Genomic DNA, 16039 nt, shown 5'->3' on the forward strand with positions numbered 1-16039 from the left:
TCATAATGTGTGGCTAAGAAGGGTGGTGGAAGCATCCTTGGAAAATCAAGGTCTATCTTGAGGAAGTCTGAATCATCTGATTGGCCCTAGAATCACCCAGATTCTTCATAACTCCCCACATCCCCTCAGACTAATGTTGGCTCAGAATAAGACCAATCTCAGAGCTGAGAATAAGGGAGGTATAAATTAGCATCCAAAAATTGGAAGGAAAACAAAGATAAACTTTCCTCAAAAATTTAAAAAAATTCTCAGTTCCGGTTTGTAGTATTGAATGTATATTCTCAAAAGTTTCGCCATCTACCATGAGGCTTTTGTTTTACATTCTCTAACCTTTACATTCTGCCTAAAGTTTTTCTTATTTTTTCCTACTTCCATGATGAATTCTGTGCCGTATTCTGCATTTATATTGCATATAACATATATATGCAATATATGCATACATGTTGTCTTCAAATATTACAGGAATGCTCAACTGAGGTTTCACATTTAAGCAAATAACCTCATTTTAAGCATTCAATGCTATAAACATTCTTCACTATAAGAAACTTCAAATTGTGAATTATGAGAGTATGCCATTGCTTTCTGACTTAAAATCATGCACTTTAAAAAAGCAAATTTGTGAAAGTTACTTAGAATAAGATTCTGAGTTCTAAGATAATTTGAAGTAGTAATACAAAATACCAATTTGTTTTTAATCTCAGTTGCAAAAACTACTGTAATGAGATGACTCTTGCTCTCTAACATTTGAACATTCTTTTTTGTTCTGTTTTTTGCATCCAATTTCATCTGGCATTAACGTTTCAAACATTTACTATGTTTTCACCACACACTAAGTCACGGATGAGGTTCTGGTTGGTATACAGGGTAACTAGTGAATGACCCCTGTACTCGAGGAACTGAAGATAGTAGGAAAAAAAAAAAACATGTAATAAGTAATTCAAGTGATATATTTAGAAAAAAAAGTGTTTGCATCTAGAGGAGCACAGACAAATTTGCAGCTGGCAGATACACATCACACCGTCTCGATGGAATCCCATTGTCATCTCTACCTCAAAATGGGGAGACCACTTTGGGCCAGTTGAGATGCCCCTGCCAACATTAAACCTGCGGGGAAACGTGTGTCCTGATCAGGTAGCCAGCACGTGTTGAGAGCTGTGCTTCTGAAGTATGTCAGATGAGCGTTCGGCACTGAAACTCCAGAGCATATGGAGGAAAAGGTTTTGTGAATGACTTTCCAGAGTAGCAAAGGATACAAACACATGAATAATCAACAATGGATAGATGATTAATGCTGTAACAGAATAATGTCTGTAGTTAAGCCTGTGCATGAGTGGTGGAGAAATCACCTCAGCCCCAGTCCTGACAGAAGTCTACAGTGAGGCGGTGACGATGTCTCGGTTTGACTGTGGAGGAAGAACCGAGGATGGCGGGCTGAGGGAGAACCCGAGTGCCGCTTAACCCCCGGTGCCTCACCTTCCGGGAGGCGTAAGGAGAGGCCAGATGACTCCTGGCCTCATCTGCTCCGGAGTCCCAATGATTCTAGAAACTTTCACTGTCCGAGTGTTTATATGAAATAACTTGCGGCCATTAAAAAACAAGTAGTGAACAAATAAACCCTTATGTTCAGTACACTAAAACTTATTCAAATCTTTAATTAATCTTGTCTGTGCCCCTACTGAAACATGAAAAGAAAATACTATAAAAAGTTCAATTCTTATATTGTCCTTTGAGAAAAGGTGCCCAAAACCTGAAAAGCCCCTGCTGCCACCACCACCACACACCTTTCCTCCGCAGAAGTAAATGTCTTGTTAGAATGAATGCTAATAATCTGATGGTTTAGAGTGTAACAATTTCATATTTCCAGCTTCTTAATTTTTTATCACAAATAGGTAAATTTTGCAACATCAATTTTTTCTTATTCCAAACATGATCTGCTTTTTTAATTATGGCCTATTTGTCTATTGTACTAACCTCCCATATTTTAGTGTGCCTTTATTTCTAGAATATGAACAAACAGGAATTATGACACAATAGATATTGTATAGATAATACTTACAGTTTTCATTATTAACACCTGTTGAAATTTTTCTTGGCAATTAATCTTGCCCTCCTGCCTAAGTGATCTGTAGAAATAATAAAGTAACAAAACTGCAGTACAGATTTGTTCAGAGCTTTTTTAAAAAAATTTAATTTTATTTATTTGAGAAAAAGAAAGCAGCAGAGAATGGAGAGAATGGGTGCACCTGGGCCTTCATGCACTGTAAATGAACTCCAGACACATGCACCATTTTGAATGGCTTACACAGGTCCTGGAGAATCAAACATGGGTCCTTTGGCTTCTCAGGCAAACACCTTAACCACTAAGCCATCTCTCTGCCCTGTTCAGAGCTTTGAGCTTTGAAATCCCCTTGCCTGATTCCAAATACAAAGCAATGTCTTCAGGTTGAGGTGCCACTCCCCAGATGCCACAGATGCCTCTAGAGCATCAGTGTTGGGACTGCAGCACAGTGAGCTGGCTCCCTCTCCACCGGGCTCCCCACTCCCGTGGGGTGGACTGCTGCCTAAAGACTGTTCCTCTTGGTGCCTGCGCACACTGACCTTTGTAAAGCTGCTAAAGACAAGCAAAACCCGATTCAGAGACAGAGGAAGGGAAACTGTTTTTCCTAAGTTGATGACTTTCCTTACATCCATGCAGCTACTAAGAGTGATTACATCATATCTTCTTGACACATGAACCCTCCAAAGTCTGGGTCAGGCAAGTCAGGGAGAAAGGGCCATTACTTGGATTTTTAACAAAGATTAATGAGATTCATTGGGCGTTTTCACAAAGGGATTTTAAGTTTCAAAAGTACAGATATGTATATATCAAAAATAAGACAATGGCAGTATGTATTGTTAGTTTTGAAACTGCAGACATAGGGAGTAACTGATTAGGTTCACTAAATCTGTGGTGATGGTTCTCTGAAAAGCAGTTGAACTTCACCTAAAATAGCAATGACATAATCTATGTAGCTCCATAGAATTGAGAAGGGACAAATATTTCGTAACTTATTTATACTTAGAAATAATTTTGAAAACAAAAAAGTGAGCAATTAGATATACCAATATATATGATCTAAAAAAAAAACAAAACAGTTGTAACCATGTTGTAGGAAAGGGATTATTTAGTACAGAACATAATGCTTAAGACAAGAAATAAGCCTACATGTGGTATTCTTTTTCCATTTACATTCCTTTTGGTAACAAAATAGAATCTGTTCCCGTACATCTATTTCATTAGAATTTTTGAAGCACCTGTCACCTCTCATCAGCAGTTTATACATATTTCAAGTTTTCATGATGAACAAATGTAACAATGCAGGTCCATATGCCCACATGTCTGTGAGGACAGATTCCGCGTGGTGGTTGGACTACCTGCCTGAGCTCCTTCTCCCGTTTATTGTTTGGACTATGTCACCTTCTGTCAATCCAATTACTTCTCTAAGAGCGGCTGCTCTCAGCTCATGGTGTGACAATCACTGTTTTTGCAAATATACTACAGAAGCCTCTACAGAGAATTGATCATTTCCAAAAGTGTCACTCTCCTGTGGCAAGCTGGCTTCATCATACAGGCTCATGGAAGACTTGCAGAGTTCTCTCATGGGAAAGTCTTTTTAGATGTACGGAGAAAGAAACTGGTGGTTTCCATAGATTTCTTACCTCATCTTGACATACAGGAAAAAAGAAATTCTTTTCAAAATATTGTCAGGTGAGATACATGAAATCTATAGGACTCCTATTCCCTATAAAAGAGTTAACAATTTAAGTACAGGCATTACCTGACCAATGACGCGTATAAAAGATCAGAGACACTTTTAAAGCTAATAGCAGAGATTTGAGTTTGGCTAGAAAAGGGCCTGAAGGAATAATGCTTAGTATCCATTTAGTAAGCCTTAGCTCATATTGACTATTCATTACTGTGAGTAGACTGACTTGGCTGGATCTAACAGCAATTCCTTTGTCATCATTAAACAGCTGTAGATTTCTAATATAATAAAGATAAAGCTGTTCTTCCCGCTCCACATTCACACCATGGTTTTCAAATTTGTGCCACCATTTCCATTTCCAGAGCTTTCTAACGCCACCATAATCATTTGTTCTTGGCAGAAATATGTTATACAAGCACTAAGCTGAGGATCATGTTTTTGAACAAATTTTCCAAATCTGGTTATGTGATTATGCAAATTTGGGACTCAATATTAATTTGCTCTTGGACTTTGTGTTTGTATATCTCAAGAAGCTCTTCTTTAAATAACATAGTTTAACTGGAACCATTATTTAAATATGGGTGATAGTCATTGAAAGAAAATGTAGTCAGATACAAGAAAAATTTATTGGGAGAAAATGAGACACTGTTTTTTCCTCTCCTCATCATGTGCCCTTTCTTTTGTGAATCCATGCTACTGGGTTTGTTTTCTTTTAATAGTTTACATATACTTCAGGTACAAAGTGACTTGTTGATATAATCAGTCTCTTGATGCATGAACTAAGTGTTTTGCTAACAGATACACTCACTTGACTAAAATTTGATATCTGGGAGTTTTTAATATATACCCAGAGTTTCAAATTTAAAATTTCTCCACACCTAATTTGTTTGTAAATTTCTAGTTCACTTGTAACAGCATTTAGTGAACTGCTATAGTTGAACATGAATGGGAGAGAGAGATGATCTGTATCCCGCCCTTCACAAGTATAAGAAAGCTTGGACAAGGAAAAGGCAAGCCCTACCTTGTCCGCAAGCGGTGACTGATGCGCAAGCCATCATATTTGGCCCAACTGGCTTGAGATCTGGCTTTTGTCTCCTAGACTTTTTATGAGACATTTGTGAGAGAGAATGGGTTAATATTTGTAGACATATTTCAAGGAAATGTAAGTGGTGTTTGAATTTTTCTAAACCAAACACAGTGTTTACCCCCTCAAAGGCTTTGTGAGGTTATTTAGCACACATGTATGTGCCAGATGGAATTTCATGACAGTTGATAGGCCTCTCCTAACCCTTACGTTCTGTTGTCAGAAATCTGCATTATCAAAACAACAATAATTTCTACAATGAGATTTATTAGATAAAAGATACATTGAAAAAAATCTATCTGGTAAGATTCTAATAGCATATAAAGCTTTAAATTAAATAATTACATCAGAATATTTTAATATGTCTATTGAAATATAGATAACTTGAAAAATACTGGCTATTTACTTGATCTTACCTATTTTCCCCTACATAAATGGATTCTTAGGAAAGATATGTAGAATATTGTGTAAGACACTCAAGGTTTTCTGAAAAGCTCAAGGATGGGCAGAGATCAAAGCAGAAACACATGATAGCCTAACAAATACCTCTCACCTAGAAGAGTGCTCTTGTGTTTAAGATAATGCGAGCGACAGAATTTAAAATATAGGGAGCTAAGTAAACAGGTGTATCATTCTAGAGTGTTGACTTGTCCTTTGTAGTAGTACTATAGGAACACTTTAGGAGCACTTATGCTGTACCAGAAATCATAGTTGAGAATCCATGAGAGGGGCCAGGTGGCCCCACCAATTATAAATTCCCCTAAGATTATAAGCGTATATTTTATCATCTTGTGTCAAAATATTCATTTTAATATTCAAACATCTTACCACATAATAAGCTGTAACCATATGTTTGTTATATTATACCACTATAACATTAATAAATATTTACAGAGTTGTACTATAACCTAGATATAGAATTGGTAACTTTTCTTAGGTTGATTTTAAGTAAAAAATAAAAATAAACTTCATTGCCTCAGAAGTTTAATATTAAGCAATATTTCGTCTTACACCTTTATAAAAGCTAATGGATTAAATTTAAATTTTCTGGATGGACTCCTTCTTTTAAAATCATATTTTATTGTTTTCTACAAGAGCATGAATTAAAGATGGAGTGTTGTTTCAGCTTTTGGTTCCTCAGCTTGATGGGGCAGCACTTATTTATTTGTATGTGAGCTCAGTATTTCATTAAAATGATAACAGCTGAACTTTCCATTGACAAGAGGCATATAAATATGGTAGTTAGCACCAGGAAAATTAAGAAACATTGCATGTCATCTATTAATAAGTAGCATGGAAAACTGTGTGATTATCCAAAAGTTTTGAGATCTGTAAAAACACAATATTGGGCTGGAGAGATGGCTTTGCTGCTAAGGTGCTTGCCTATGAAGCGTAAGAACTCAGCTTCAATTCCCCAGTACCAACATAAGCCAGATGTACAAGATGGCACATGTGTCTGGAGTTCATTTGCAGTGGCTGTGGGCCCTGGAGTGCTCCTTCTCTCTGTCTCTGTCTCTATCTATCTATCTATCTATCTATCTATCTATCTATCTATCTCATCCCCCTTCTCTCTAATAAATAGATAAAATATTTTAAAACACGATATCTCTGTATGTTGGCTTGTGTACAGTTAAGGTGGCAGCTATTAGGTTTATTTTCAAGTCAAACTTATGACACCTGACTCATACTTTTTTAAACTGTGATATTAGTATTTATCCCTTAGTGACAGCTAAGACTAGACCAGACATGCATCCTGGAGACAGGAGGTTGGAAATAAGCCACTGACTTTTCTTTCGAGTGTCAGAACAGAGCATCAGCTGAAGGGGGAGAACTCTCACAGTTCGGTTGCTCCTTGGTTACCTGCAATGCAATGATCTTTGTCTTACTCAGCTCAGCTCCACATAACGAAGCCTTAAACTCAGATGTTTAGACATTTCTTACAGCTCAAGCTGAGGAAAGATAGCTTCTCAGTCCTAGAAATTTCAATGCAGAATTTCACACACAGAGACAAAGAAGCACCATTTCTGAACATTCCTCATCAATATTTGGTAACAATATTAGCTGGTTTCTCTTGTGCCCTTCTGCTGTTAAGTGCAGGGTAACAGGACAGGCTTTCATGCCAACCATTCTGTTAAATTCAGATAGATGAGTCCAGAGTTTCTGCTTTTCTGGTCATCATAGGTTTGAAATTATTGTGTAACTTCCTTACTTCTAATATTTCTGTGGGAAGAAAGTGTATTGCAGTTTGCCACCTTAATTGTGTTCTGTTGTAATTGTTGTTTTTTTTTTCATTTTTAGATATTTCTACCTGATTCATTATCAAAAAACCTCTCTCTCTTCATTCACTGACTGAATATAGCTGCAAAAGGAATATTTCTCAGTTATATTTTTAAACTTATAAGTGCTCTATTGAAATAACACTGTCTTTCCCTGGGGTTTCCTTTTTATACTGTAAAATGATATATGTAATAACCTGAAATACTGGATAGCTTGAATTTCTGTGAGATCCCCGAATGTCTCTTACAGCCTTTGTCTAGGTTTGAACTTTCCAAAATTATGTATTTCAGACATTGAGAAAGAAAGGCCTTAATGGCTGTGACAGCCCAGATCCCGACGCTGACGACTCGGTGGGTCACAGCCCGGAGTCTGAGGACAAGTACAGGAAAATTAACGAAGATATTGACCTAATGATCAGCAGACAGAGATTGTGTGTAAGTACTCGGAACACCCTTCACTTTTTTTTTACTCTCGGTATTTCTCTGAACCTGGCAGGCATTGAACAAGAAGGAAAACAAAGGCTGTGAAAGCCCCGATCCTGACTCCTCTTACGCACTCACCCCACGCACTGAAGAAAAATACAAAAAAATTAATGAAGAATTTGATAATATGATCAAGAGTCATAAAATTCCTGTAAGTACCAAAGGTAGATGGCTGGTCTGCTGATAACTGCTACAGTAACCTACCTTAACCCTGTCAGTGATGGCTTGCTCTAAGAAGCATTGCAAAGTCACACAGACAAAGTAGCCATCTCATCCCACGGGCAGTGCATTTTAGAAAGCAGACCCGATGGGATGCTGAAAATGACATCATCTCAAAGAGTTGCCATCGAGAAGTTCATCCGGAGCTAAAACAATTCACAAGAGGAAGAAAAAGATCAAGGCAACATGCCCTCAGTTTACACAGTCTTTGAAACACATAGTTCTCACACAAAGCTCAATATACTGGTAAAATACTAGAATCACTTCCTAAACAAATGTGAAGATTTGCAATAAAGTCCACAGACGTATTGTACGCAGAGACCAGATAATATAAACTGACAACTACCACTTAAGCAAAAGCCGGTTTCTGAATAAAACACTCTCCACATGAAAAGCCACAACAGCACTAAAGGGTTAAAGCTAATGCGTTGTAGGAACCGACTGCATGAAACCTAATGGTAAGATCTCAACGTGTGTGCTGGGGTGCAATTGTGAAGCTTTCCTCAGAGCACTACCTGCTTTGCCTACACAAGCGTTTCCCATGCTTTAACATTTTGCTAAATTTTGTCTTAACCAAGTCAGAAATTTTCTAACAATTGACCATATGCCTTGCCAGATACTTAAGAGAAATAGCTGTGCATGTATTATCTTGTTTGCCCACATGTATAAGGGTTGAAAGTACATCATGTTTTTATTTATGCTCTGTCGCCAATCAATGTTAATTCCCCAGCACCAAAGGGACGCGCTCAAGGCTCACATGCTGTCAATAACAGTGCCTGCATCCAAATTGTACACAAGCTCCTTAGTAGGTGATTATTTCCTTTAAAAAAAAAAAAAAAGACACATTTTTTGGAAGCTTAGCAAAATAACATAAACCATGAGTTTTGAGTTCAACTCTGTAGTGCAAATAGGCTTTGATGGTTATATATGTGGAATTTTTGGTGGGGTTGCAGGGAAGGAGGTTTCAAGGTACAGGCTTGCTCTAGCTCAGGCTGACCTGGAATTCATTATGTAATCTCAGGGTGAGCCCAAACTTGCGACGATCCTCCTACCTCTGCCTACTTGTGCTGGGATTAAAGGCATGTGTGGCCAAGCCTGGAAACATGTGTGGATATTTGAAGCCAAAGCCCTAAGCCATAACCTCATCTATATTCAAAAAATGCATTAGTGCTTTGATGTAGTCAATGTACACTCAACATTTATTAGATGAACTTGAACCTTTAAAAATTTATTTTTATAATATGTCCATATTAAAAGTTCTATCTTCGTAAATGCATGTCTTTTTCTTTTATTAAGTGAAATGTCAGAGGTATAACTTTATAATACACTATATGGTAAAGGAAAGCTGTGCTGTGAATTTCTAAAGATTTCATAAAATCAAGTTCTATATCCACCATGTTCATAGTGAACACTTTATCCATTGGAGTGTTTCCTGTTATGCACAACCATGCACTTGAGATAAATCTACTCAGAATTAGTAAATGGTAAAATATCTATTTAGATTTTATCTTACCCAGGAAAAGGCAAGCAACAGCTCTTTGCGACCAACTTTTAATAATTCTCATGGCCTAAGTTTCTCTTACTGTAATATATAACGTAAGTTTGAAGTTGTATGGACAAAGATTTGAATGTAGCATGTGAAGACAAAGCACCTTTCATGTTTCAGATAAAGGGAACCCCGGTGGCCAGGTATGGTGGTGCACACGTTCAGTCCTACCATTTGAGAGTCAGATAGGAGCATCACTGTGAGCTTGAGGCCAGCCTAGGACTGTAGAGTGTGTAGGAGCCTCTACCTTGGGGGGATAAGGAGTGGGCAAATACTAGCAGTGTGGCTGGCCACTCTCAATGTGGGTATTCCCAACCAAGAGTAGAGTTCCAGGGGAATGTGTATTTTGAGGGGTTGAGAGGTGTGGATTGGAATCCTTCAGAGTGTTTCACCTTGTCATGTAAGACGTTCAAAATCAAGATACATGATTTGTTAAGAGGTACAGTGGTATGTAGCAGGAGATGAAAAACCGCTTGAGAGTTTGTGGGCTGTGTGGTAAAAAAAAACGAGCCACGCAGTCAGTGGCAGGGCCACAGAGTCTTCACATCTGTAGTAAACGTTTCTGTCTCCACGATGAGAACCCTAGTTTTCGCACATCACTTTCGGTGGCTGGAAGTCAGTTTTGTTGAAAGTTTCCACAGCTGCTAAAACATTTACAGCAGGGCAAGGACACTCTGCCCTTTGTGTGCAAAGAGTGTCCCCGCCTCTTTAAAAACATTACAGGCTGTTTTTCTATTTCAAAGACACAGTTTGAAGTGTTTCCCTTTTAAAATAGAACATTTAATATTGCAGTCACCTGTTGGGCTCATATAATTTATGCCCATATTCCTCAATTACATGAAATAAATTCATGGGTGACTTGGAGTCTTGTCAACCAGCATTTCCTCTTGCTGAGTCCGCTACGGTTCACTCAGGACTTCACAGTGAAGAGTTAGGGATTAGGAAAAGGGCTGAATGAGTGAGGGCTGGAAGCAAGATTGGTTGGAAATAAATGAAAAAGGAAGAAGTGGAAAGACACAGTCTATATTTTCTTCAAAATAATGAACTATGAAGAGAGAGTCATAATGTCAACAGAGGAAGCCAAATGAAAAGCACTTGAAATTACTTATATGCAGAGGAGGAATGCTTGCCAGAAGGAAAATACTGAACATGTAGGTTGATGGGGACAATGTAGTAAAGTGTTCCAAGAAAAGGGGAAAAGATGGAATACAACCAAACTTACAAGGTCAGAGCAAAATGGTGAAGCACCTGGGGGGTTGTTCTGGTGGGAAGTAGGTAGAATGCATTTGGAGTGGTCACCACACCATGATCCGCATTTGACTTGTAGATATTGAACACAAGGAAAGTGAGAACAGGTGCTCAGAAGAACTTAGACAATGAGGAGTCTGGGCACTGAGGAATGGAGGATCAAATAAGTTTATATGAAAGTTATAAGAAAGCCTTGAAGGAAGTGAGATGTAAGCAATTGGTAGCCATGAGTCATCAGTGCGGCAGGACATTGTTTTCGCTGCTACAAGCTCTGTAGCCTGCTATGGTTGCCCAGTATAAAGGGATATAATTTATGTGGTGAGTGGGAGGAGTACAAAGGATTTTGTCCAGTAGTAGAAATCCCATTAATGAATGCATTTTGTCCAAAATGATCTATTTGACTTTCTTTGGAAATTTCTTTGTGGAAAACTCAGGGGAAGAGTGATGTTGAATGAGAGGTCAGATGTCCTTCTGACTGAGATGCCCTGGCACAACAAGAACCAGTGTGTTTTGAGCTAGAAACCAATGGCGTTTCAGCCCTCATGACTACAGCTCTCAAGACCATACTCTCCCAAGGCAGAGTTTGGCTGCAAGCCCTACTGTTGCCATATTGAGATTATTAATACATTTTTATTAAAGAGGGTAAGGGGAGACTGTACTAGCCTTTATCACAAAGCTATTCTCTGACATTAACTTATTCATAATGCTAGATCCCTCAGGATTTAATTACAACTTTTTAATTTTAATTTTTTAAGTCTTTATTAATATGTGTACTTAGTTTTAGTTGTACATCCAACCCTCTCCCATCTCCTCCTGCATCTCCCTGACCTTCAACGTTGATTTCACCCTTCCACTCCCACCAGTCTCTCTTTGACTTTCATGTCAAAGGTCTGCTTCACCATCTTGTAATCCTTTCCAAATAAGACCCCCCTCTCCTCATCCTTGAGCCCTGCAAATTATGCAGCCATTTCTGTTCACAGTTTTTTTATTGAGTCACTCCATATTTTATTATACTTATTTAAATATTCTAAAAATTTGGAACATAACCATGGAGATATTTGCAAGTTTTTAATTTATGTTATGTTTTTGAGACAAATTTTTAAAGTAAAAAGGTTTTAAAGTTAACTTATTGTAAAAAGTCAAGAAAAGAAACAATGTCTATTTCTTCAAAACATGCACATGTTACTATTACCTCTTCCTTACTCCCAAAATATTTAGAGCTGTTCGGTCTCTTTAGTCATGCAACCATTACTTCACAGACAAGGAAATTGAGTTCAATGGACTTTAAATGACTTGCCTGGGTAAGTGGCAATTTATTAACACAACCTGAAACTACAACTGAAATTTCTTGGAGAAAGGCTGTTATTTCTGGCTCTCTAAGATATCTTCTAATTGTGGGGGGTTTTTTGTTTTGTTTTGTTTTTTGGTTTTTCAAGGTAATGTCTCAGGCTGACCTGGAATTAACTCTGTATTCTCAGGGTGACCTTGAACTCACAGCAATCTTCCTACCTCTGCCTCCCGAGTGCTGGGATTAAAGGTGTGCACCACCATGCCCGGCTTAAATTGTGGTCATTTTTAATCATGCAATTTGCTTCCAAATTATCATAGCAAGTCCCTGGTAAAAATGAGACAAAGAATAACACAAAGGATGCTGGGATATATTATAAAATCTATATTTTTGATGTATCCTTTGACATCAGAATGGCATCTGACTGCCATTCAGCCAATCACACATGAGTTTTGTAGAAATCACCATTAAATGTTAAGTTCTATTGTGATAGAAACCAGTTAATTCTTGGGGTCAGAATGAAGAGGCGTATAATGACTTTCTCAGAAGTATTATTAAGATTGTTGAGAACTCATTGCATAATTATTAATAGTGTTCTGGATTATGAAATGCTCCTACAACCCCCGGGGGACAGGGCATCTGGGCTTTGCTCTCTGCTGAGACACAGTCAGCGTGCAGGAGAGATGTACTTCTGTAGCTACTGTTTAGGGACACTGTAACAGTGAAATATCTGTAAGTAGTAAGAGTACATACAAATTAAAACATCTGTGATGAAATAAAATAAATAAAATAAGGACTGTGAGTAAATATGAAAGAAGGGTGTCTTTAAAGTTGACTTTTTGCCCAACAGCTCAGTCACATTGGTTTATTGTTCATATATCCCACAAATAATAGGCTATTAATATCCAGCAATTATGTTAGTATAGCTTCTGACTGCAAAATTTTACTTCTTAACATTGTATTGCACAGTGATTTAGTATCAAAAGTAGATTTGCACACAAGTTAGATGACCTTGATCCACTTGACACATCTCACCATTTCTTTAAATACTTTATTTGTTTACTTATTCGGCGGTGGAGGGGGGGCAGATAGCAATTGGACATGCCAGGACTTTCAGCCACTGCAAACAAACTCCAAATGAATGCACCACCTTGTGCATGTGACTTATGTGGGTACTGGAGAATCAAACCTGAGTCCTTAGGCTTCGCAGGCAAGGGCCTTAACTGCTAAGCTATCTCTCTATCTCTTTTAAAAAAAAGCATCGATTTTAGAAGGATAAAATTAAACAGTCAATGAAAGCATTTTGAACATTGGACAATTTTGTGAGAAAGAAGAAAAATCTAAAGATGTGAAAGAAGCAAGGCAAGGTGTTAGATTGAGTAGAATGATCATGATGGGTGTCTTTGAAAAGGCTAGAAAAAATTTGGATGTGGTTAATCATGGCATTGAGTCAAGAGGAGAAGGCTGACAGGAAGTGACATCATAGAGGTTGGTAAAAGCTGGAACATGTAGGATCTCCTAAGCTTTGGGAAGAAATTGGCTTCTTGTTTGAGTAAAATGGGCACATTACAGAAGACTTGTGCTCTGAAAGGATTAAAATCCTTATTGTTAGGTGGAGAGTAAATAGCAGGAAGGTAAGGACAGGGCAGGTAACTCCATTAAGATGTGACAGCAGTGCAAAATATGATAAGTTAGCACACACGTTATTATGCTACAGAGAAAATTTCCAAAATGTTCCTATTTACAGAGTACTCATTCTCTAGATCTACAGAGTTCATAAACTGATCCAAAGTCATAGCCAGAAACAGGTGTAAAACTCAAAAGGTGATGGAGGAGAGCTTTTCCTTAAAGGACTGTACAGGTGGATAAAGAGAGCCAGAGAGAGTAGTGAAGTGTGAGGATTTGCAGCGTCAAAGTTGTTACTACTCCCGAGAACACAGGGGCAAGGAGAGGAGGAATTCACTAGAGCAGGGCAAGATGTGCATCCCTAGCAGAGATCAAGCCTTCACACGAGGAATGCGTCCCATGCCACGTAACTGTTGCCAAACAAAGTGACGAACACTGTGGCATCCTTCTCTCTCACTGTCTACGCTGCTGGTAGTAGCTCTTCCACTGACTGGGAAGCCTCGTGGATGTGTCTGGAGGGTCATCAGTTAGGCACAGAACAGAGAGAAAGAGGAAGAGCGGTTGAGAACCAGAGGAGGATGCTCAACACTATCACTTTACTTTGTCTGCTCAGGTGTCCACCATTGCTACGTAGCCTTTCACTGAAAGGATGTATTTTATTTACTGTCTAGACATTTACTTTACAGCACACACCAATGTTTTTTGTTGTCTGAAAGGGGTCTGGACATTTGTGTATATATTCATTATATTCAAGCATTTACATTCCACTATGTCATGACGTTTATTCAAACATAATTTGCTGTCAGCTGGATTAAAACACATGAATTACTTAAAACAAAAAGAGCTAGGGGAGATGGCTCAGTCAATAAGGCTGCAAACATGAAAATATGGGAGACTGACTTTGGATCCCTAGCTCTAGTGCACCAAAGCTAATTGTGCTGGAGGGTGCCTGTAGACCCAGAGCTAAGGAGCCACACGGGAACGTTCCTTGGGCTTGGTGGTCAGCTAGTCCAGCCTAATGACTAAGCCCAGGAACCAGAGAGAGACCTTGTCTCATCAAACAACGTGGAGGGATGGAGAGATGCTCATTGGGCAAAAAGGCGTCTGCTTGCAAAGCCCTCCAGCCTGGGTTCAGTCCCCTGGCACCCAGGTAAAAAGGGTTGCAAAATACCCCATGCACACCCCGTGCACACATGACAACGGAGGCAAAGCTTGGAGGACAGCAGGACAGACATTCATTTGCAGTCTGGCAATGGCAACAAGATACCCTGTCTCCAGGAAAGTGGAACATAGAAACCTCGAAGTTGTCCTCTGACCTCAGAACACACACAAACACATACACACACACACATACACACAAAGATAAATAAGTAAAATTTTTATATTTTTTAATAAGATGAAGAGCAATTAAAGAAGATGCCCAACACCAACTTCAGTCTCCCACAAACACACTCATATGCCACACACATGCGCACTAAAGAAAAAGATAGGAATAATAAATGCCACTAGAACACGCGAACATTTTCATTTACCTCAAAACAGTGACATGATGATTTAACTCACATAAATGAAGAAGCCATGAAACATTTAGCATTGTCAATATTGGTATTGCCATAACATGGAAGAAAACCATGAAAAAAAAAAAAGTCCATGAAAGCATACATGTAAACAGAGAAACAATATTATAATTATCACCACCATAGACATAAAGTAACACAAAGCAAGATATATGATACAAGCCAGTCAGCTATTCGAAGTTACTTATTATTAGATGTAACAAAAGATGATAATAAAATTCAAAGCAGCACATTCCCTGAGCCACAGGTATACATGCATTTAAACTAGAACAATTACTTATTGTAAACCTCTAAGGGTTTGTATGAATCTTTTATGTGTGTGTGCACGCATATGTGTGTGTGTGTAGTCAACTTTTCTTTATAAATGCTGTATGTCTCTCTGACAAGGAATTAAAAGCATACCTTGATTTGTAATATTACAATGGATGAGCAAGAGACAAGAGTGTTTATAACTATGATGAATTACCACAGGAAGCAGCAAAACATTGTTTTGTTTCAATTGCCAAAATAATACTGAAAAATCAATTATCAAAACCTAAATTCCTCTAATTAGACATCCATGCCATTTTAGTTCACTAAATATTGGCCAACTCTCTCAATGGAGCTGCTATGTCTTTCCATGGGGCAGTTCACACATAACCAAAGTGTGAAACATAGCATATTTTCTGAACTATCCCTTTAAGATGTGAGTGAGTGAATGATACAAGCGCTGGTGAAACCTGTATCTTAAAATGCCTATTATCTTTTGAACTATTAAAAGACAGAATTTTAAAAATAATAATTAAGCTATATGTGCTATTCATATGCCTGAAGATGATGTTGTAGCATTAAACTTCTGCATAAATATGCTTCAATAAGCAATTAAGCCAAAGGCTCTAGTTTGCATTTTAATCCTCTTTTTTCTCAGTGAAGTCACCACAGTCATGTCCCTTTGATCTCACAGTCA

General features: G+C 38.2%; 1 protein-coding gene across 9 annotated transcripts in view; it reads left to right on the forward strand.

Moving 5' to 3' along the window:
* Positions 1 to 16039, forward strand: part of Mef2c (myocyte enhancer factor 2C) — a 155999-nt gene that overhangs the window by 103934 nt on the left and 36026 nt on the right. For all 9 annotated transcript variants that reach the window (XM_045133463.1, XM_045133466.1, XM_045133464.1 and 6 more), the window contains exon 4: positions 7398 to 7541. In XM_045133463.1, coding sequence (XP_044989398.1) covers positions 7398 to 7541 — 144 coding nt within the window. The remainder of the gene's footprint in view (positions 1 to 7397; positions 7542 to 16039) is intronic.

The sequence above is a fragment of the Jaculus jaculus genome, chromosome 14 (assembly GCF_020740685.1).
Source record: "Jaculus jaculus isolate mJacJac1 chromosome 14, mJacJac1.mat.Y.cur, whole genome shotgun sequence".
NCBI classification, from domain to species: Eukaryota; Metazoa; Chordata; class Mammalia; order Rodentia; family Dipodidae; genus Jaculus; species Jaculus jaculus.